At 30.0% G+C, this 25,613-nt stretch overlaps 1 protein-coding gene, 1 long non-coding RNA gene and 1 pseudogene across 3 annotated transcripts; all 3 read left to right on the top strand.

Moving 5' to 3' along the window:
• The first annotated feature begins 15,695 nt into the window (after positions 1–15,695).
• LOC126554702 (POU domain, class 4, transcription factor 1-like) lies at positions 15,696–18,379 on the top strand. The gene is made up of 2 exons (XM_050209748.1): positions 15,696–15,990; positions 18,087–18,379. Exons 1-2 carry the CDS (start codon positions 15,831–15,833, stop codon positions 18,377–18,379), a joined length of 453 nt encoding a protein of 150 aa, XP_050065705.1. The 5' UTR covers positions 15,696–15,830.
• Positions 18,380–19,407: 1,028 nt separating this feature from the next.
• LOC126554696 (uncharacterized) lies at positions 19,408–23,395 on the top strand. 2 transcript variants are annotated; one of them, XR_007606713.1, is made up of 5 exons: positions 19,408–19,548; positions 20,381–20,543; positions 20,597–20,789; positions 20,842–20,927; positions 22,641–23,395. It is a non-coding gene; the product is annotated as an uncharacterized LOC126554696 (long non-coding RNA). The 2 variants fall into 2 exon arrangements; XR_007606712.1 differs by having other exon boundaries at positions 20,613–20,789; positions 22,641–23,393.
• Positions 23,396–23,403: 8 nt separating this feature from the next.
• Positions 23,404–24,550, top strand: LOC126554701 (uncharacterized; annotated as a pseudogene).
• Positions 24,551–25,613: the final 1,063 nt, after the last annotated feature.

Here is a 25,613-nt window from a genome sequence, read left to right as displayed (position 1 = left end):
GAGGTATGATTTAGTTTTACGTTGTTTCTTATTTATCCTACACCAAGTTTCACGTGCATTATTCTCCTCATTTACATTAGTTTCCACCAATGAACAAATAATGCAAACTCGCATGTCATCATTACCAGGTACATAAGTTGAGCATGCGGAAATAGGATGAACTGGTATTCCACAGTAAAAACATTTATGTGCTCCTGTATCGCTACCTTCGGAGCAAAGTGGACAATTTGATTGTTCAGGAATTATCAAAAAATCATTTTCCTGTTCAGAAACCATGTTTGTGTGTTCAACTTCTTCAACAATTTTATGGGTTTCAATAAGTCTTTTGTTGTCTGAGTCTGATTGAGAAGTTATTTTTGATTGTCTATTAATTTCGTCATTGTTGTTTGATGGTATTGAAGTTTTAGTTGAGTGAATTAGGGATGCTCCTCGTAGTGAATAAATATGACGTGGTAAAAAGTCTTCAATTGTAATCGGTAAATTTTCTTGTTTGAATGTCACAGTTTTAAGTTTTTTGAAACTCGACTCAACTGCGGCAGAACTAGCAGTTTCATCACCATATCCATATATTGGAACCATGATACCTGACCATAGAGGTAATAGTTTCATACATTTTGTTATATATGGAACCAATGTCGGTAAATACATGGCATTAATCCCTGTTCCTTCTTTTATATAATGCGTGCTGTTTTCATAAATGTTCTCAGCCCAGGTTTGGAATGGGTTGTATCCTAGTAGACCCTCCTCCGGATTGTCATTTTCTTCCAATATGGATTCCTGGCCATCATTGAACATTATTTCTTCGTCTTCATTTATAGTACCTTAAAACATACCAGTGCATAATTTAATATTTAATATTATAATTTTTTTTGTGTAAAATATATGTTTAAACAACCTGTCGATGTAAAGTTGATCAATTCTCTTTTATGTAATTCACACGGTGTAGCTAATCCAGTGTTTATGTCAGAACCATCAGTTTCATTTGTAATTACAACAAATAGAGAAATCAAAATTTTTTTTATATCCGAAATATTTTGACATTTAACCATAAGTCCAATTACTCGAAGAATGACTTCCCTGACACGTTTGGATACTGATTTCAGTGGCACCCATTTAGTTATTAACTTGATGAAATGTGCTACGTCTACTCTGATAAAACACCTTAAAAAAATAATCAATTACTAAACATATTAATAACAATAATTATAACCAGTTTAAGGCAAAGGTAACTAAATAGTAAATAGTTATGTAGATATTGGATAATATAATATTTACTTTGCAATACAATCATCTATAATCTAGATGAGATAATAGATGGATAATAATATAATTTCAGGAAAAAATTATATAGTTATAATTTAAAATTTTTTTTATTATCTAGATAATATGACGATTATTAAAAAAATATTCAAATGAGATTTAATAAACGCTAAGCCAAACACCGTTTATAACAAAGTCATATATACAAATACAAATACAACTAAAATAATTTTTTGGACAAGATGTAAAAGAACTATTAATACTGCTACAACTATTACTTCCAATACTACTACTACTACTAATAATAATAATGATGATAAAACAACTGCGATGTAATAATTTATAAAATAATTAAAAATATATTAATGAACAAAAGAAAAGTTTAAAAAGTTGTGTGCTATGAATTATGATTTCAACTTTAAAAAAAAATTAGAAATCATCGTATTCGAAAAATGATTCTGAACGGAGACGGTTTATCAGTATGGATTTTTTAAATTTTTATTATTTTTTATAGTCTCTAAGTAGAATTAATATTATAATATTATAATTTTTTATTCGTTGCTACGGTGAAAAAATAAACACCATTGTAAAACCACTATAGCTTCCTCGCTCCACTCAGAATCTAAAAAAAAAATTGAATATTAAAATATTTATAAGCAACCCCATCAAAGTGAAGCCTTGGTCCAATTTGAACTGAGAAAAGATGTTGAGATTATCTTTATGTATAGTATAAATATTTTTGGTCAGAAAGTTGTACACAGAAGCAAATTAAAATAATTGTAAAATAACCAGTAACCACTATCTCTTTCACTTAGATGATAATATTTCGTTATACCTAATTATATAATCGTATAGAATAGTTAACAAAAATATAGCATTTTGATTGATTTATGTTATACATACCTTGGTAGCCAATGAGATTCTCGGAGTGGTAATTCATTTAAAACAAAATCAGCACAAACGTTAATATAATCATTCAATGATGAGTACTGAGTGAAACAATGACTTATGGCTGACAGTAGCGCTAATGACATATCACACACTGTTTCTTTAGGTGGTTGAACATGACAGTTTAACCATTCAGACAACCATATAAAAATGGTCGAATTATTATGTTTTTCACTTAACATATTAGTTACAGTAAACCCACGTTGGTTCACCTTGTCGTAAGCAAGAGCTTCATATAAAAAAATATGTTTAGTTTTTTGCACTCCAAACTTGTAAAAGTTTTTAACTACAGAGCCTGTAGCATCTATTATCAGTCGCGGGTGAGTGATATTACTACAGTAACTTCGATAAATATGAATTTGTTCACCACAATGATAATTTAAAAAAAATGGATATACGCTAATATTACGAATGACATTTTTAAAATCATCCTCATCTCTCATAATTGATAAGGCTGTTAAAGTATCTTTGTGTCTTTTCCGTGCTTCAAGGCTACGATGTTTGAGGATTCTCAACGCATTACCTGATGGTAATATTGCAGGTTCTTCAGCACCTAAATATATATATTGTGTGCATTAATTACCTATTACATTTATTGGGATATAGAACTAATGAATTGTAATTGAACCAAAAAGCACTGGTTTCGGAACGGCATAATCTTTAATAACAACCAATAATTAATCATAACCCATATAAAAAAATGTATACCATTAAAACTAAAACCTTTTGAAAATTTAAAACAATTTATAATTTTGATAATTATATTTAAAACAAAAATAATAATTAATAACACATATTATAAGTTCAGGGCTTGCTAACATTATAATGACGTTATGATTATAACGTTATATATGTCAAAAAAACGATTGGAATCTGTACCACTCCCCGCGTTATATATTATAAACGATAAACGATAAACGCAAAAGTTGTAGAACGTTTTAATTTTAAATAACGACAAACGCAAAAATTGTATAACGTTTAAATTGTACATCACGTAAAACCAATTTTTTTTTCAAATGCAAGCTCTGTAGGTTAATTAATTAATATTTTAAATAATTTTGGAATAGGCACATACCTATTTTCATAACACGATTAGCTTCTAATTCCCTATATGTTTCACTTGACATTCCGTTTTCAGAAAGAGATGAAACTGCTCTATCTTTGGCTGGGCCAATTATTCGTCTCTTTTTAGCTTTGTGCTGTTCATGAAAATGTCCTTTATATGTACAATACATAAGAACCCTGATATTTTTTTTTATAAAATATTAATAACTGAAATTAGCTATAATAATTAACAATAAATGTATTACTTGGCATTTTCTGCTGGTCTTTGAGATACAAATCCTTCAAAGTATGATTCGCAAACTGAGCAACGTCCTACGACTTTAACATATACTTGTCCATTAGGAAAAACTTTTGCTCCTTTGAAGGATATACAACAAGGTAATTCTGTGTGTACCCAAAAATGCTCTGCAAGCACTGGAGTCCAAGTACCTTTTGGTAAAACTACATATGAACGTGAACTTCGAATAGGGTTATTTTTATCAGACAATTTATAACTAATTTCTTGAGGTTGGATTTGTTGCCACTCTTCAGCTGATAAAGTAAAAACAAATTTTTTTTGGGGGATACAATCATCATCATTACTCAACTCAGTAAATTCATCTAAGAAAAATAAATAAATGTAAATTAATTTGGTTTTACTTAATCGAATAAGTATATTGAATAACACACCACTTTCAAGATCATTTTTAACTCCTATTATTTTATCAGGGAATATTGGTAAAGTCTTTTTCGTGGAAAAACCTAGTTTTTCCCAAATCCCGTGCCTTTTTAGTTGTACAAATGTATGAATTGCATTAGAAGATACTTTATAATTTAAATGTTCACTGATCTCACTCCAAATCTTATTTGTGGCCACAGCAAGTGCTATTGAAAAATAAATTAACAAATTAATTATTGGCACCTGTATACTGTATACACTATTCGTAAATTTTTTTATAGATATTTTAAGCAAAAATTTGGACGAAATTACATATTAAATAATCTACTAACTCTATCTATAACTCTATCTATAACTCATAAACTACTCACCCCAAATTCGATTTTCATGTATCGAAATACTTAGGAAAATATTCTGCTTTGGAATATAAAATTAAAACCCTATGTCAGGGATGGCAAATCCATGGCACGCGTGCCCGAGATGGCACGCGAAAAGATTTTGTGGGCACGCGAAAATTATAAACCAAATATCAATGAATTGGCATCAAGTGTTCAACAACATAAATCATATCAAAAAATATCAAAATAATTAAAAAAGCAATATTATTATTATTATGTACCAAAATTAACACCTGTTTATACATTAATTATACAATCGAATTATAATATAAACAAAATATAATTTTTTTCATATGGCACGCTTTAAAAAAAAAAAAAAAAAAAAGGTAATTTTGGGCACGCAATGTTCAAAAGTTTTGCCATCCCTGCCCTATGTTGTCGTTCAAAAAATTAAAAAACTTAAAAAATTATAAGGATAAAAAATATTTAAAAATCTAATTTTTTAATAAAAATGTTCTTTTATAAGCGACTTGAAACTAAGTAAAAAAAATTTTTCAAAAAAACTTACACTTTTTGAAATAATGGGTGTTCAATGATAAAAGAATCACCCGGTATACTATATTATAATATATTGGCCTTTAGGAAAAAACCTACACACAGCTATAACAGGTATTTAGTTTTTTTTTTTTATATATTTTGTGAAAATAGCAAGAGTCTTGCAAGAGTCTTGGTCTTGTTTTGATCATCACTAGTTTTTTGTTTCCTGCAGTTAAGTATATTTAATATTTCTTATAATGGATATTTTGTACTTTAGTAGACTTGAAAATTTTCTTTATAATCTGTAGGTAAGTCTTAGAACACATTAGATAATTGTCCATAACTTGCATATAATGATACTTATATACTAAATTCAGAATTAAAAATCATTACAAAATCAATAAAACAATTGGAAATTAAATATAATGGTATAAAACATATTTTCAGGTGTAAATTCCTAATGAAAAATTAAATGGCATTTTATGATTTATAAAAGCTTTATAGTAGGTATTTAATTTACCTACTATACCAGTTTTGTCAGCACTCAGAAGTACCTATGTGAAAGAACTTTTTATTGTATGAAAATAATTATGAAATATAAGAAATGCCATACTACAAATAATATATCCAATTTGTTACCTTTTTTTAAAAAAAAGTCAGAAGTTAAGCTTTGGATATAGATACTATAAGTAATACTTAGATAACTTTGCTGATTCTCATAATAATAGTTGACTACTATTAAAATAAATATCATTATTATAGTACATTGCAGTATCATTATACCCAAAATGAACATATATATTGTTTATTATTTGTAAATATTTTATAATTGTGTATACCCATGTGGCCATGATAGTGTACATAATATAGTGACATTAGTGTATATTAAAATATAATATATACACCACAATTAAAATAAGACTTAATATAATGTATGGAATTTGTATTTATAATTTTTAGTCAATTGGTTTATTAGTTATTACATTAATTGTATGATGTATAATGTAATTTTGAAAATATTATTTATTTTTAAATAAGAAGTATAGGTAATTGCCTTATTTGGTAAGTATAGGCCCTTCTCAGTAATCCAGGTACCTAAGCTTTGGAGTATACCTAAAAAAAATATAAGTAAAAAAAATAAATATTTGTGCACAACACAAAAAATCAATTTTGTTGTTTGGCGTAATTATAAAATAATAACTGTTGGTATTAACATGCTATTTTCACCAAATGTTATATTAGCTTTTTCAATACACCGTAAAGTGTTAGAGCTATTTATATAAAAACGAGTATATTGTACACGGCTTAGTATAATGTATAAATGTATAATAGAGTGTACTCGATAGCGATACTGTAAAACAGACTCAAGTCTCACATCCACGGATCATATTTTGTCCGTTGTGTGAAGCGTTTTTCGCAGTATCATATACCGTAACTCAATCATAAATTTTTATGTACGGTATTATAGTTTGATTATAATATAATCGTATACATTGTAAGTGTTAAACATAATTTTATACATTTTTGTCTATATTCCCAAGTTTACAATAGTATATAGGTAATTTACGAGTGTGAAGTGGGGGACCATAGCTAGGGGACTATCTCCGCCGCCTAGTGATAAGAAACCTTGTACGCCTGGTGCGTTATTATTTTTTTAAGGCACCACACACTTAAATACATTATAGCACAAGATAGCGCCATGTAATTCACCCAGTGAATACTATTATAATATAATGTACTGTGTATAATATTATAAGACCTAGATGCATACGATCTTCAGTACTGGCGGGCGCGCGGTTATTAATTGACAATGTTCCGGAAGGTGGCGACGCATCAAACCAATATATTCGGAAAGCCAGGAACATTTCCTATCGAACGTTTATAATTTCATTTTGTACAAAGCTTTCGGGGATATAGTAATGTGCGACCGACCAGCCCAGGGGACCATGTTTTCGTACTGCCGCGTGCAGGTACCCATGCGCCGTTTTGATTTTTTTGACAATGTTCCGGAAGGTGGCGACGCATCAAACCAATATATTCGGAAAGCCAGGAACATTTCCTATCGAACGTTTATAATTTCATTTTGTACAAAGCTTTCGGGGACATAGTAATATGCGACCGACCAGCCCAGGGGACCAAGAGTGCACGGCCGCGGTACGACGATCTATTCGCGGTTTTTGATTTTTTTGACAATGTTCCGGAAGATGGCGACGCATCAAACCAATATATTCGGAAAGCCAGGAACATTTCCTATCGAACGTTTATAATTTCATTTTGTACAAAGCTTTCGGGGACATAGTAATATGCCACCGACCAGCCCAGGGGACCATGTTTTCGTACTGCCGCGTGCAGGTACCCAATCTATCTAAAACTGTGGTACTACGATACTTTATTTTACTGATCTTTTATTTTATGAGCCACCATAATTTGGTGGCTTCCAAAAATTGTCCAATGGCGAATTGGAAAGAGAGTAAGATTGATTGTTATAATATACTTACTCTCATATAATGACCACTTACTAAATCGTGGTTTGTTATATTGTCATGTGTTCTATTCTCTATGTAGACTAGTCTTTTTTTTACTTTTATTTTCGTGAGTTTGGATTGTAAATATTATTGTTTTATGATGTCAAAATGTTTTATACATGTCTTGCTATTATATTCTAAAATTTCTCACTCCGATTTGAAAAAAGTATGCCATAGTAGAATAACTTAGAACCTTCATCTTATATTAGGTTGCCCATCTGAGCCATCTCGTGTATTTATTTATCATTATATGGTTAGTCAAAGATAATCGGTAGATAGCGTCTAGTTGTTCAAAAATAAATTATCTGATATTAATTTAATACGGATTAAACATAGATGGGTGTGACCATCTTAATATCGCTGTTCGTCAAAAACGTATACTTATGTTTTTACCAGGGTGTATCAACACACCATGGTTTTACCCGTTTTTCGTAAATAGATAGGTACCTTTTTATAGTATGGTCAGTGTGGCTTGACTCATTTATTCGTACTCGTGAATACGACACGTACGACATAGACAAAATGCAGTCTGAGTAGAACTCATTGGCAATATTTCTGAGGGTAGACGGTACGTTTTCTATTATTCCCAATATAACGGTTATGATATCGTTTTCAAATAGCGAAGATCTAAATACGACACGGTGTAATGTGAACCTGGCTTTACTTTATATGTACTACATAATATAATCATAATGAGGGAAATAAGTGGGCTGCTTATTGTTCTGTAGGGCTGGTGAAAAATGTATGCGGCACCCGATTCAAAATCCTGCGCACGCCTATGACGGTCCGCGATAGATTGATAATAATTATAATTTATAAATATCTTGCGTATATTGTTAATATATGACTACACTGCGTTGGTATATTATGCTTTTATAATTATTATAATTAATAAAATATATAAGTAATAAGCAGTGGCGTCATTTCAGTTTTCGGTAGAAGGGGCAAATTAAAAGTTAAAAAATTACTGACTCTATGGTGATGGGTGGATAGAGGTGAGGGAGTGGTTAATTGACAAACATTAAATGTATGCCATTTGTGCCAAAATTTGTGTCAAAAATCTAAAAAAAAAACATTAAAATAGATTATATTTTAAGAGTCAACCAATGTAAACCCCGTGTAAGACATCCTATGTAATTCCTATCCCAACGATAAATATATAATAATATAATATAATTATGTAAAGGTAATACAATTTGATCTTCTACACCAATATATTTTAAGACCATCTTCATTAGCTGGTTCAAATATTTTGACATTTATTTCCAAAATTTCTTAAATCTTGCGACGATGGCATTATTTTCAATCGATTTATTCTATTTACTAGACATCTATATGAATACCAATTTTTATAAGTACCTATCCGATTACCGACCAATTTAAATAAACTGTTATATATTTTCCGTTATTACTAATGACAATTATATTACTGCCATGTGTTTGTTTATAAATTTCATTTGTATTGGCGTTGTTACGTTTTTAGTTTACAATTTAGTCAGATACGTAGCTATACTAGTTACGCCGCACAGTGCAGTAGTACCTATAATATAAACTATTAACGCGCGCAACATCAAATATCACAAACGCGTGGATGGATTTAACATTTCACCTATTTAAGCTACAAAAATATATAAATATACATATTTTTGTTGTAAATTATGTCAGAAATATTTTTATGGAGAGGTATTTTGTGATATAAATTAATATTTTTAAAAATAATTTAAAAACACTGAAAAATTGCACATAAAATCCAAGATGGCGGACACTTCCGGACTTCGGAGCGATTGCGACTTTTTTTTGGTTAATCAGGAACCCACAACCAAATTTTCTGCAAAGTTTCAAAACTTTCCGATTTAAATCCTAAAAACACCTTTTTTGAAGCTTAAATGACTGGACTACTAAATGGCTAAATAATTGTTATATTTTTCTTTTATAAATTACGAGGTTACCCCTATAACATTTCCGTTTATATTATACTATATAGTTATATAATATGTTCTGTGAATATGCAATAATTTTTATGTCATTGCATGATAATTATTAATTAATAAATTTAAAATTTCCGTTTTTTTTTTATTAAAAATTAATTTGTACAAAATTGAATTTAATTTCAATGTGTGGTTAAGAAAAAATTAACTTACCGGCCAAAAAAATTAATTAACTGTTAGTTACTGAATGACTGGGAAAAAATGTAATCGTTAAGTTAGAAGTATTTCTAAAAAAAAAAATAACTCGTTAATTAACTAGTAAAAGTAACTTAACTTTTTAACTTATTAACTTGTTAATGCCCAGCCTTGTGGATTAGGTGCCTATAGTTTTACAAATTTGATTACATATGAATATAGTTTGGACGTTTGGGTACATACTAATATTATAAGATTAAAGAACATTTTTGAAGAGAAACAATCTGAAACTGGTCAAACTTGACTATGATATTTATTATTTCAAAATTACGATATTTCTTTAAGAAGACCGAACTGATTAATTAAACTATAATCTATATCAATGGCATTATTCAATGCATTTATTAAGAAACTCTTTTTTATCATTATTTATAATTTTCAAGTCAATCCCTGTACGGCAGTACACAAAATTATTATTTATGCGTTTATGACTAGGCCTGTCGCTCGCTGGTGTTTGGAAGAACTATTCAATGTGGTTAATGTAAACGGAAGACAAAATAGATATTCATTATTTTTTTGATGTTTTCTTTTATAATACGATCACTAAGATTTTAACAAAACATAGCATAATAATACAAGTAAGAAAACCAATTAATACTAAATGGTTTTTTTTTTTTTTTTTAGGCTTTTTACGAGCCATTTGAATCTTGGCCGCCAAAACTAATTTCCTTCCATTGTCTCTATTGTATGCCTGTCCAGTTCCTCCAATTTCTTCTAATACTTCCTTGACGTATCCTTCCACTCTTCCGTGGCTTCCCCTGGCTCTTTCTCTATCATATATTCAGTGCTCCTTTAAATACACTTCCATCAGCTCGCCACACATAGCCTGCCCATTCTATCCTTGTCCCTTTGATAAATGGACCACATCTTCTCTTTTGTAAGCTGTATAGTTGGGTGTTGTTTTATTTCCATTTTGTTCCGAATTGTTGAATACGGGTCCGTAAATTTTATAGAAATTTTTCTCTCAAAAAATAGACGTAGTTTTATAAATCGCCCTTGTCGTTGCCATGGGCACATGCATAGTCAATACAGGGCGAATGTAACTAATATATAGAGTTCTTTTGTTTGTCGTGACAACAACTTAGTTTAAAGAGTGTCGATAGTGCATAAGGCATCGATTAGCAGCGTCCAATCTGATATTTATCTCTCCGTGCATGTTGTTTTGGTTATTTAGAGTGACCCAGGTACTTAAACTCTTGTACTTGTCGAAGATTATTTCCCACTGAGGTTATTTATGATCACCCCCTCATCGTTTTAACATCATGTATTTTAATTTTTTTTCCACTGTTAATTGTTAAGCCAATTTTAAATATATTTTCCTATCTTCATCAGTTCTCAACAGTACTCTGGATAATCTTTGCGAATTCCCAATAACCACTATCTCGTCGCAATATGCTAGGAGTATATTTCCTTAATCAGGGTTTAAGTCTCAGTTCGTGGTATCTTTCTTATTACGCTCTCCAATGCCATATTGAAGAGTGCTGGTGACATCGCATCCCCTTGCTTCAGACACTATTTTATTGTAAACGGAGACGATATTTCGTTGCACTTGATCGGTTGCTGATATGTTTGTGTTACATAGTTTTATCATGTTGATTAATTTAGTTGGTAAGAAAGTTTTTAAGGATTTTCCATAATTATTTCTCTATCTATGCTAAATAGGCTTGTTTGTAGTCTATAAAAACCATATGTAGATCTTTCGGATTCGTAGCTTCTTCCATACTGTCTTAAGACAATATGTGGTCAGTAGTTGATATTTTTTCTGAATCCACTTTGGTAATACCTACATCTCATCTGTGATATGCATCTTTTGAGTATAATTAATGATAGTATTTTATATCCAAATTCAGTAGTGTTATGCCTCTATAATTCTCGACTTTATTTCGGTTACTTTTTTGAAAATTGGACATATTCAAACTCATTCCATTCTTTTGGTATTCTTTTCCTTTATCCATATCTGTTGAATTAGTCATGTAATTTTTTGTTAAGTTTTGTCCTCCTAACTTCAGTAAACTAGCGGCAATTTTATCATCTCCTGAGACTTATTATTTTTTAGAGTTTGTATCGATACATGTATCTCTTCTAGACTAGGACTTGGTACTTCTGGTTCGCTGTGTAGTATAAGGTGTCGTCATGTTCACCTATTAAAAATAATACTAAATGTATATAAATAAAAAATAAAAATAACCAAATTAAATGTACAACCATATTTTTTTTTAATCTATATATTATTAGGTGTATAATTTTATTTCATTGCAAGTGCAATTTGAGTTGAAATGGCCGACTCATGTTGTCGGTTTTAAATTTCCGATTTATTATTTAGTTCCGTTGACGTTTGGGTAGATATCTTAAAAAAATGTTGTGTACGCAATCGTAATTAAAATATTTCCAACACTATATGTCGTGTGTATGTTATAACTATCTTTAATTATTTATTAAATTAGTTAAAATTGAACATGTATGTAAATTGAATTACATATGCACGTAAAATTAATTATGTTAAGCCCCCCAAAAAAATGATAACATGATACCACGCGTGTTATAATACTAGCAAAACTCTTCGATATTAAAAAAAAAAAATACCTAATAATAATATAGTAGTAATAATATTAATATTATTAATTATTAATAATAATAATAATTTATTCTAAGCAATTATGAGATCATATCGCACGTAAAAAGTCTTACTAGAAAGAATAATTATATAATAGTATAATATAACCAGTGTTCGGACTTATCTAGATATTTATCCAGATAGTTTTTTGCTCATATTTTATCTTATCTAGATAAAAAGTTATTAGGTATCTTAGTTATTAGATAAATAGTTTACTAATCTAAATAAATTCATCTAGATACTTTTAGATTCTGAACGGAGTGATGAATGTATTGATTTTACAATGATGTGTACTAATCGATATAAATACTTGAAATTTTCACCAAATGTTTATATTAGCGTTCTCCATACACAGATAAATTTTCAAAGAATTTTGACTTTTTTTGAACTTTATAGCAGTGGCGTAGCTAGACAATTTTTCATGGGTAGGCCCGATATTTTGATGGAATAAGGATTATCAATGAGTATTTTTATTACCTAAATAAAAAACATGAAATAAAACATTCATTTTTGAAGAAAAGTGGGTAGGCCCGGGCCTACCTGCTGGCTACGCCACTGTATAGACAACAGAAATTTTCAATTTTTCTGAAAAATTTTTTTTGAAGTGTCGATAAAATTTTTTTTGTCATAATAATAATATTAAAATATAATATATTCTAGACTGACAAATCATCTCCCTTCAGAATCGTTTTTCGTATACAATGATTTTACCTATCATTGCATTCAAATTTAACCTACCCTAGTCCAAAGTCCACCGCCCCCTAATGTACAGCAGAGCGGTATCCACTAACCGACTTTTTTTTATTGATGAAAATCGTAAAAATTGGCCAAACGATTTTTTAAATTTTTTTTAATGTATTATTTATAAATAATCTTATTTATAATAATATGTACAACTAACGTAAAATAACGACCGTGTTTACTCATTTCCCATTGTCGCATGTCGTAGGCTCGTAGCCTGTAGAAATTAAAATGTACAATTCGTCTATTTTAGGAATAGATGCTTGCCGTTGTCTGATTATTATCGACGGTTGTCTATTATGGACTATTTATATTTTATACAATTAAAATATGAAGTATATAGTTACAACTTAAATAAAAAATCGGTCGCCGAAGCCCACAAAACACACTGACAATGTTACAGCCTATGACTTATCAGCGACAAACACAATATACACAATATACCAATATAAGTAGTCAATACGCATTCGAATTATTTTAGATTTTATTTATAGTTTGGTTTGTTGAGTGTGTTGTCTGTGTGTGAGAGTAATCTGTTTCCCGATAATCAATAGTCATTTATTCATTTTTCTGTCTTCACTATCTTCAGTCATCAGTGTATCACGTTATCGATTTCGGCATTTGTTAATAAGTCAGAAAAATAATAAAATTTCAAAACGCTACCATTAAAACATATATTATGTATTATTATTAGATTATACAATATATACATTTTTCAAAATTTTTAATTTTATTATAATCTGTTGGCTATGTCAATTATAAAAAAATGTTGTTATTATTATTTTTATTTATTAATTATTATATAAGTACCTATTGCCCAATTAAAATATACTTAAATCTAAAAAAAAAGTCGGCAAATGGGTACCGCTCTGCTGTACATTAGGGGGTGGGGTGGACCTCGGACTAGGGTAGGTTAAATTTGAATGCAATGATTGGTAAAATCAGGGCCTGATTAAGGAGTTGGTCACCAGTAGTCTAGGGTTAGCAAAAATTCTACATTCGTAAAAAAAAAAATGTTGTGGCGCCCCCAATTTAACGTTGACCAATTGGCGCCCTAGGCTGTAGCCTATTAAGCCTATGGTTAATCAGGCCTGGGTAAAATCATTGTATACGAAAAACGATTCTGGACGGAGATGATTTGTCAGTCTAGGATAAATTATATTTAAATATTGCCATACATTCTAATTTGAAACAAATATTTTATTTTTCAATTAGGACGCATTTGCAAAAGGCATGGTTAATCAATTTTGACTTTAACTTTAGATATAAATACAAACAATTTTATGAATTTTGAACTACAAAATAATTTGCAAATATTCATGATTTTGACAAATTTTTGTCAAAATTTGAACTTCAAATGCTAATAAAAAAATTGTGCCTATGTATTCTTATAATTTTTTAATAACTATAAGAATAACATATGAGGAACTTTGTATACAATTTTCAAGTATTTTGATTGGGTCAAAAATGTGATTCACTTGTTCTGTATAATATGTTGATCCATTAACATATAATAATATTTTTTACATACTAAAAAAAAACAAAAAAAACTATATTGTTAAGTCAGATTATGGTACACCTATTTTAAAATTATTAAAAAAGATTATCTTTTTTTTATCTCTTTATCTAGAATCTAGATGAATATGAGTTTAGTCATCTTTCATCTCTATTTAAATACTTTTGAGTTGCATCATCTTTATCTTTATCTAGATAAAAAAATACTTATTTAATCCGAACACTGTATATAACCTATTATAAGGCCATGATATAATTATTAATTTACAAGTAATAAGCGACGGCCGGAAATCGGTAAAATAATTTAAAAACAGCTAGCAAATTAAATTAAACCACGTTTATACGGGTCATGAACGCGGGAATTTGTCAAAATTGAGTGCGAATGTTCGCCGCTAGGATACGTCATACTCGTCTGAGGCAAAGCGCTAAAAATGTATTTTGCCGCGTAGCCGTTGAAAATGTTGAAATAGAGCGGATAGCCGCCACCCGGTGACCGTGTCATTCTGTATTTTGCGATCGTCGATATTATAATTTAAAACACAATATAAATGTAAGTACAATATTGATGACTACCTCTAATATTTTATATATTTTATATTTTACTTATCTTTATTCCCAAGTTCAATTTTAAATACATTTAATGATTGTATTACATAATAATCAATTATTATTTTTGAATAATATGCAGGGCCACATTTAGGCTCACGTTCACATTCTTCTTGTTAAAAGAAACTAAATACTTAACCGTAAAAACTAATCAATGTAAATACTTGAAATTTTTACCAAATATTTATGTTAGTGTTATCTATATACAGTTAAATTTTCAAAAATGTTTGACTTTTTTTGAGTTATTTATAGACCACTGAAATTTTCGGTTTTTATGCGAATTTTTTTTTAAAGTGTCGGTAAAAAAATCCAACACTAAGTTTTCCATAAGTTTTGCTTCAAAAAGCTATAGAGAAAATTTGAAGCGTCATTATAGGAAAAATGTTTTGAACGTTTGAGTTTTAAATTTTTATGAAATCGCGTAACGATAACGATTTATCCTCAAACATATCTATGATTATATAAGGTATTATGTATTATGAAAGTGCATACCATAGCGTCCTCATAATCTGTACAATTTAAAAGTAACAGTTAATTTTCCTTGGTTATTATAAATTCAAATTTATTACATTAATTGGTAAATAGGATAACTGAGTATTTAACTTTCAGCGTACCTATTGTGGTTGAATATACAACTAATATTGATCGTGTTGTAAATATTGTTAAATTTATTATTTTTATTTTTGAAATTGAATTATATCATCGTAATATTTATATTCCAAAATAACAACATTAATTTGATATAAATAACTAACTTATTGTAGTATAGTGCATAAATATTGAAATATTTTGTCTCATTTATTATATAAACTTTATGCCTATAATTTAACTTATGTTTAGATGCCAACGTATATTTACGACTATGGTGGTGGAGGCGGCGGCAGTCGTGGTGGCGGAGGCGGCGGTCGTGGTGGCGGAGGCGGCGGTCGTGGTGGCGGAGGCGGCGGTCGTGGTGGTAGCGGCGGTGGTCGTGGTGGCGGTAAAGCCCCTAACAGAAATAGTAAGTATATATTATCATATGATACCAACTTATTGGTTTTCTATAGTCTAGTTCTATCTACGGACAATTTATATTCATGTGCATTCAGTGGATATTTCAACTAATATACTGGGCGATAAAAATCTCTCAAAGAGAAAACTTTTTGTTGCCCAACAGATTTTTGTAATTTAATTACTGGGCGACGACGATTTTTGTAAAAATGTCTATGTTTTAAATTATTATATAATTTTAGTTATAGATTATTTATTATGTTTAATTTTATTATTTATTTAAGACGTATATCGTCAATGGGCGACTAATAGGTCGTATCTCAAAAAAGTAAAATTTAATAGCCATTATATTAGTAACAGTAGGATCTCCAGGCTTTTTACCAGGTCTAATAGTATCAAACCTGTATGATTCAAGTTCATATTTTTTGAAAAATGTTACATCACAGTATTTTACATTGTATGGATATGGGTTTAATCCTGGCACTTTTAGTTATTTTCATATAATCTGAAGGTAAATAAATGTCAGTATTTTTTAATTTATTTTCTATTGTTGAATGGACAGAGTCACATCCCATCTGTGTATGGCCTTTGGTTAAGTATTTTTGTTCAATTATAATTTTATTATTAATAGCAAACTCCAATAATGCATTAGATAAGACACAATTTCTGTTTTGATAACAGCAACCATCACTCCAAAGTATAATATTTTTAAATGGATTTTTTAAATTAAATTCAGTTATTTGATCAATTACACAACTAACGAAAGATGATGCTGAGAGGTCTGACTGTGTTTCATCCCACCAATAGCATGTGCAGTCTCGAGAGGATAAATTATACATTGTAAAATTATGTACACATAATTTACTCTTATAATATAAAGCACTTGCTTTTAAATATGGACAAATTTTTACTGCCTGGAGGTCCATAGTGAATACAATAATATCATTAAGCATAGCTTTTTCTTTGTCTTTGTTTTTTTTTTCCCTACTTCGATCTTTATCCTTCATATGTTTACTCCAATCATTCTCTTCAATATTTTTTGTTTGATAAGAACAACAAATGTCACATTGATCCTTTTTTGGGTGGTACACAGAAAAATTGGTTTTTTCATAAATATCAGTAAATATTTTTCTAGACACTGGTTGTTTATTTTCTTCATCACACTTTATTTTGTACATATTGTATAATTGAGACTTAGATTTGACATATGGCTCAAAATATAATCTAGAGGTAGATTTCCTACAATAATGTGAGGGTAGTTTTGGTAATTTGTTAAGAAATTCAGTTACAAATATCCTTTTTCTTTTTCTGGAGTAATTCTTAAAGTAGAGCTTTTGTTATTTTCTTTATTTTCTCATAATTCATCTCATTATCTTTTTCAGTTAGGCACCAAGTTAGAACTTGTTTTTCACCTAACCCAAGTGTATTTAAAAACATTGTTTTACATACACACTAATATGCATCATGAATTTTTAAATTATAAGACATAGTGCTGTTCCTTCGTGATGATTCTACAGTTCTTTGTTTCACAGAAGTGGTTATTATTAAAGAAGTTACATAAGTTTTTTTTTTCATCCCAGTTCAAGTTTTTCCAAAAACGATTAAATATTTTTAATCTATATACTTCAGCTACTTCATTGCATTTCCTTTTTTGTGATTTTTCACTTGCACAAGCTGGTCTAATATTTTTACCTACTCAGTCAACATTATGTAAAACTTGATTTATTCTTGACCTGCTATATCCTAAATATGGGTCTCCTTTCATTCTTAATTTCTGATTGACATTTCTTTTCCAGCTACCTGGCATACTTTCTCTACTTTTTGGTACTTCATATTCCATATCCAAATCATTACTATCATCAGCACTTAACACCTCCATACCAACAAATACTAGCTCATCTTCAACTATATTGAAATTTGTATAAAATTGATTATTTTAATATATTTTATTAATGATCTATTTATTTATTATTAAATATACCTATATACTTGCATAATGTGATACGTATAACGTATTACCATTGGTTATAAATAATTGTTTAAATTAAAAACTAATTAACATTTAATCATGGATATGTTTTAATTTTGATTCATTTGATTTTCTAGAATGCATAGTTTGTTTCAAGCGGGGGCATACCGCCACACAATGCCATTACGCCAAGCGCGCCGCCGCAGCGGCCACGGATGCTGCCGCTGAGGCTGCAAGTAGAGCAGCCAGGGCAGAGAAGGCCGCAGAAGCGGCCATTGCTCTCGCAAAAATTGAGGGAGGAGGCCGCCTGGCTGCTCAGCAGCAGCAGCAGCCGGAGCTGCAGCAGCAGCAACCGCCGCAGCAACCGGCAGCAACAAGCCACAGCAAGCAGCAACCGCAGCAACCGCCGCAGCAACCGCCGCAGCCTTAATACATGCCTATATAAACAAAATATATAAAATACAAAAAAAAAAATTTATTCAGTGTGTTTTCATTTCCTGACCATCATTATAGTTTAATAATTGGAGTTACTAATTTGTAGGTGTCTTGTAATTTAAAGATATGCGTACATATAATGATTACGATGTTCAAAATTTAAAATAGTAAATAATTACATCGATATTATATGGTACCTTAATGCTTTTAATCTAATATTTGACATTATTAGATAAATAATATAAATAAAATAAATAATAATATAATAAATATTATGGTAGTAAGATAAAATAAATAAAATAAAAAATGAAAAAAGTCAATACTTCACCCTGTATATTATTTTTATTTAGCTCCAAATCTTCAGAAAATGTTTATTCTGCACCTGGAATCTTCCAAGATTTCAATATCTACAATACAGCAAATAATTAAAAATCATAACAAGAAATAATATAAGCAATTATTTAATAATGCACATACTTGGTTATAGAGTTTTCCATTGGTATATGCAATTCTATCAGGGAAGACAGAAGAAATATATATTGAGTTGCTGTCATCTTTTGTTTATAATAAAGTTTTATAATAAAATTTTTTGAAATTGTATGTTGGCAATAACTTTAGTGGTGCCGTCATTCGGCCCGAGTTCTTATCATTTTTCAGACAACTGCCTACGACTCCCTAATCCATATATATATATATATATCAGATTTTCAATAAGTGATAACCAAAAGTTGAGATAACAGGCACCTTTGTGAGACACTAGAAGATATCTGCTCTTTAGGAACGAGGCACCTATACATGTTATAACTTTATAAGCATAGGCGTGGCCTATCCATTCTTTATTATCTATGCTACGACCCGGTTTTGGGTTTATATTAAGACCGTGATAAAATCTATAAACATAACCTCAATTGTATGTCCAATATTTATATTGGTAACCGTCCCTGACCCTAACCGTAATTATATTTAATAATTTTTTATCAAAGTTTAACAAATCACGATTATTGATAAAGTAAATTTCTCTATGTTATTTTCTCAAATTTGTATCATTTTTTGAAAATACTTGAATATTTATTAAACTGACCATTTTATTATTTTAATGAAATCTACGTACAATTCCCAATAATACTGTATACATTTCAGCCCTTCCATTAACTTGTTCACCTGGTAAGTTCACATGATTATTAATATTTTTTATATAGAGATCCATTTATAATAATTATTTATATAATATTTTTAAATTTTATCTAGATTTACATGATAGTATTGACTACACTTTATCTCCTGGAACATCATCATAATTTCCTAGTGATATATCTAAATATTCAGATTCTTAAGTCCTTGTAAGATTTAATCAAACAATTTTTTTAAATATTTTTATCCTTATATTTTCATATTCCAAAGCAGAATATTTTCCCAAGTATTTTGAAACATACAAATCGAATTTAGGATGAGTAGTTTATGAGTTATAAGTATTTGAAGTTTAGACAAGCGTAGTAGTGGATAAATATTTTTCGGGGTACCCGTACACTCCTCACCGACTATCTAAACTTTAAAATTTAAATACTTATAACTCATAAACTACTCGTCCCAAATTCGATTTGTATGTATCAAAATACTTAGAAAAAAATCTGCTTTGGAATATGAAATTAAAATTCTATGTTATCATTCAAAAAAGTAAAAAACTTAAAAAAATATTTTTCAAGACAAAATGTCTAACTTTGAAACTGAGGCTCTTGAGATGTTATTATAAAAATTTTTAAACATTTCTGTAAATTTTAAAGCATTTGTCAATGACCAACACTCTAATTTTTTGTTAGTTTTAGTAAAAATGTTTAGGACATAATATGTCTATGATACTTACAATTTTTTGAAAAAATAAAAGTTATTTCTTAGGTATTAGTTGGTTCCGATGTGACTATCAGGATGAATTTCATAAACCTTCATTATCCACCTGCTATGTAGATTTTATTTTACATTACTGTTTAAATATTTCTAGGTGCAATATTGACAATAATGAATCAAGGGAGACGAAAAACATTGAAAAAACAAAGTGTTACTGAACCTCAAGTTATTACTACCTACAACAATCACTCTTAAAGACTTACAATTTAAAATACGGAAGTTGTGTAGTGTTGCAATATTACAATAACGTATTATTGGTAGGTTATGATAAACAACAGTATCTAAACTTTCTACTATATTTTTATAAAAGTCATTTTATATTTTAGTCTACATCCTGGGCCTGAACAACACATGAATAAATATACAAAGTAAATATACATAACAACTGCTATTTGTTACCAACAACTTGAGGTCATTCTTATCAAACTTCTGATTGGTATTCATCAACACGAATCAGGCATTAAATAAACCTATTGTGTCTGAATCATATACAGTTTAAATTAGTAAGTATAGATATTATAATAGTTAATGTGTATTAATTTTATTTCATTTCAGTTATAAGCATTTATATTATTGTTTCCACACATCATAATGGCCTTCTGAAAATGTATATCAGCTAACAGTACATCATTGATTTAGCAGTAGGTATCCTCTACAGAAAAAGCATGACTGGTGTGGTAAAAAAAAATTAAAGGGTCCAGTGCAACAACTTGGTATATCCACTTTTGGAAATTTTTCAGGAGAAGAAATAAACGTTTAAATTCTTTAATATTTATCATATACTTTATGTTTATATAGAAAACATGTAACAGTCTATATTTTTATTGATATTATGTATTCAAATTACAATTATAATAACACAAACAATGTTAGGATCTATAAATACGATAAATGTATGGACTTACCAGGTTTCTTGCTCATAAATTTGATTTTTATAATTTTTAGTCAAATTAGTTTCGGTGCTAAAACCTTGTATGTCCGGATAATAAGGACATACCAGGTTCTTGCACTGAATATAATAACCTGGTAAGTTCATTTTTGCTTATATCTCTGTATCTAATAATCGGACATACCAGTTTGTTACACCGAAATGTGTAGCTTTATATCCTCATTAGAAAACCGCAATAAAAATTTTTTGAGAAAGTGGACATACCAGGTTGTTGCACTGAACCCTTCATTATACTATGTGTTTTAAAATTATGTCTAGTGATTTGCCTACCTATGTAAATGAGTGGTTGGGATTAACTTATTTTACAAGTTACTGTAACAAGACTAGTTTGAAAAAGCTAATAAAATTAATTAAATCTGGTACCTTTTTGTGGTTATTTCTTAATTTACTCTGTATATATATTTTTTCATTAATTCCTAGAAACAATCTTAATAGCATTTTGAAAAAAACCGTGTAATTTTCTTTTTACATATTATAATACTACACTTGGTACCTATGTGTTGTGCAGAACATTTTCTTAGGTTGCAAGCATTATCTTATAAAGTTATCTAAAATCTGTGATAATAATCTTATTAGATAGGTGCGTTACCTATTGTTTTAAATACATTATTACATACAGATAACTTCTTTTATATATATTGTTTGAATATTTCATAATTTTTTAAGTGTTTTTATTTTACACCCACACACATCAGACATTTTTTATAATCGATTACTCATTAAGTAAAACACAAAATGCCGTCCCACTTTAAATCAGACTGCGGACTGTCAGTTATGCATGAATTAAAGTAAAAGCATAACTGGTGTGGTTACAAGTTGTGTTTTTGTATAATGTCTGGTATTTTACATACCTATGTGAAAAAATGTTTGGATTAACTTACTGTAACAAGACTAGCTTGATTAAGCTAATGAATTAATTCAATTCTGTACCTTTTAATGAAAAGTATTTTAAACATTGTTTAAGTTATTTTTTTGTGGTTGTTTTTTAACTTACTATGTATGTTTTTTTTTTTTTTACTAACTTAGAAATAATCAACTATCATTAATTATAGCATTTTGATAAGATTGCTATTTTGTTTTACAGGTACCTACTGTTGTGTAGAATATTTTCTTAGCATCCGAGAGATATCTCATAAAGTAGTCTAAAACCTGTGATATTATTATTATTAGATAGGTAGATTATTGTTTCAAATAACATCTTCTTATAGTTACTGTTTAAATATTTCATAATTTCTTAAGTGTTCTTATTCCACACATAGGTACCAGACATTTGTTAACAATAAAACTTGTTCACCTACCTAAACTCTATATTTAGTATTTCTGTATATTGTTTAATTTCATCATTTTTGACAAAATAAACAGAAGAAATCAATATTATTATAATTAATAAGTCTGTATTCTTTAGGGATGCAATTGATGGCTATCCAGCGACAACACCGAGAACACGACACCCATTCTACATATTCATCATCCAGTGGACAACGGTGCCTATCTGAGTGCCAGTTACAGTATAAGCATATGTTTGTCATGTCTTCAGAATTCTCTAATAGATAGGTCTTTAAATATTCTCTATAAGTGTTAGGATCGAACTCTAAACTGAACTTGGAATTGTCCATAAATTTAAATGCGTAATATATAATATAAACTCCACAATTAAATGCATCATTTTGTTTTGGAACATTTTCAAACGGGCATGGAATCTGTGTTAACGATGGACATTCATGTGTGCCGTCACCGTAGATGACATCTGATTTCAAAATTTTAAATACTTTATTGAAACGATCTTTTGATGCTCGACTCTCTGTATCATATGGACTAATCGGGTCCATGATATAACACTCTTTGGTGTTGAAATTTATAAAGACTATAATCCAATGTCTACCAATTAACCATGGCAGGATAACCATACTGTTCTGATTGAAAGTAATTTTGTTATGCACTTCCCCAACTACTCTTTTTCCCAATAGCCATGCAACATCATTGCATGATAAAATGTGTGTGTTTTCTAAGCGCAGATTAAAAGCGTATGACAACAAACAAATATCTATAACAAAGTTACACAACCAATTTTCTTCAGACAATGTATCAAAATCTGGGAAATACAGGTCGTCCAAGATGTTACAATTTTTATAAATAGATAATAAGTAACTATATTTTACAACTAGATAATGTTATTTTTTGGCAACTTAATTGGTTTATAGTACGTCAAATCTTTAGGGAGCATATTGTCGTATAAATCTATAGATTTCACTGGTAGTCGAAACGGAGATTTATGACTGCCAGGTGTCGAAACGGATTTCATTAAACAATCATCCGACAATGGCTTACTTAAATCACAGACAACTACGTCATTAATAGGCTCATCAACAGTGAACCTAGTCTCATTGTCACATTCTATGACCACAATGTTATTTTTATCTGCTGTAATGGTCGAAGACTTTGGGATTTTTAACGACAGTGCTTTGAAAGGACGGTACTTGATGGGTTGGAGGTGTTTATGTGTTTTTTTTTTTTTTTCCCCAACTCTCTGTTTCATTTAAATGATTAAGGCTAGACAATTCTGAAATTTTTCTTTTTCCATTTTCTTTAGTAGTACTCTGTTTAGACTTAGTGTCAAAATCAAGCGCACGAGTGCACTTCCCTTTTCTAATATTGTACTTCATTTGTTTGTGTACATTCGTCACACGCTGTCTCATAAGTTTTAAAAACCGGCCGCACTTAAACCTGCGGTCGCCTTCTAGTATGTCTTGTTTGACTGTTTTAAACCAAGATTCAACGGTAGCATTACTCTGGCGGATTTCAATGCCATTGCTGAGTTTATTATTCATAATAGGTGTCCACAGTGCTAAGAAAGGTACACACTTAACTATAAACTGGTGTAAATATGATTCATCATAATATTCATTAATGCTTAAATTTTCAAAATTTTCAGCACAATTTGAGACTTCAGATTTAACTTGTTCTTTGATTGACTGAAATCTACACAACATCATGGAATCACTCGTGTTGGATTCGCATAGAAATTTATTTATTTCCTTCGAGTGATCCTCACCTTCGTTGTTCGATTCAGTTGGCAATTGGTATATTTTATCATAACACTTGGCTCTCATTGTACTAATGGCATTTTTCGTGTGTCCTGTACCATAAGGTGACAACAGTATTACTGAAAATATTTTGAACCATTGTTCGACATCTGTCAAACTGGTTGTGTTAAAAAGTATGCATATCCAATCAATGACATCATTTCTTTTCGTTTTTTCTACAGTTATACGATGGTTTTTCTCAGATTGAAAATATGTGTAGACATGGTTTACTATAATTTTTGTGTGTGATTTGCACATATATTTATGATGGTGACATTAGATTCGTCGTGGTTTTCAACCAATACTCTGTAACACCAGTTAAGGTAGTCGAATATGGAAGTAAAACCATTCCATCCTATACACAAGGCATTCATTTGGGCATAACTGAAATCTGTCACGATATTTGTGAATACTGGCCAAGTCAGTTTGTGTTTCAAAACGAATGCTTTAAAAGCGTTCAGCCATTGTGAAATCGCAACAATGTCGTGGGCTGAACTAATCATTTCAACAACAGGGCACGTGACACTTGAGTCTCTAGGTAATGGGACATTAACAACTAGAACATAGTACAGAACTCTTTTGCTGTTCTTGTCAATTTTCCTGACCACTGTACCAGTTGCATCCAAATACCCAGTTACTGGTTTTTGTTTTTTAATCAGATTTTTTAGTATGTCCAACTGCTCGTTACTATAACAGTGAACGGACGGTATGCCGACATGCTTTACAAAGTTGTTTTCTTTGTCATTACACATCAATACTAGGTCATGAAAATCATCTTTATCATAATCATCGGCACTTAAGGCCTCTGATCTGATTTTTCTGACGACGTCATCCGATTTAATGCCTTGCAAATTACCACAATTCAACTGAGTGGGTGATGCCATGTCAACAGCGTCCGACCTGAAGGAAAACGCTTTTGTCTTTTTTAGCGCTTCTTTGTGCAAGTCTCGCTGAATCCCTTTTACGTGGTTCGTGAGACCATTGTCTTCTGGATTGTGATGGTAATTTAAACCAGAACTATATACTTCCGCCAGAAACACTTGGTTTTGAAGCTGGACTTTAATTCTAAAAAGTTTGCACCCCTCGTGGCTACAATACATGTACACATTGCAATGGTTTTCAAAATATCTAACCCTTTTTGCATTAACAACGCATGTATTGTTCACAGTTCTAATGAGCTTTCTGAACATAATAGGATATTTATTCTTATCCAAACGTTTTTCACCGCTAATATGTGTATATAACATATGAGACCACTCTACACGTGAAAATGTGAAAGTTCCTTCAAAAAACTC

The sequence above is a fragment of the Aphis gossypii genome, unplaced genomic scaffold (genome assembly GCF_020184175.1).
Source record: "Aphis gossypii isolate Hap1 unplaced genomic scaffold, ASM2018417v2 Contig00580, whole genome shotgun sequence".
NCBI classification, from domain to species: Eukaryota; Metazoa; Arthropoda; class Insecta; order Hemiptera; family Aphididae; genus Aphis; species Aphis gossypii.
Note: the sequence above shows the minus strand (reverse complement) of the source record. Positions and strands in the feature narration are given on the sequence as shown.

Coding starts and splice junctions, on each gene's coding strand:
- LOC126554702 (XM_050209748.1), top strand. CDS start 15,831: ATGCCAACGTATATTTACGACTATGGTGGTGGAGGCGGCGGCAGTCGT. Junction 15,991..18,086: donor TAAAGCCCCTAACAGAAATA/GTAAGTATATAT, acceptor TTGATTTTCTAG/AATGCATAGTTTGTTTCAAG.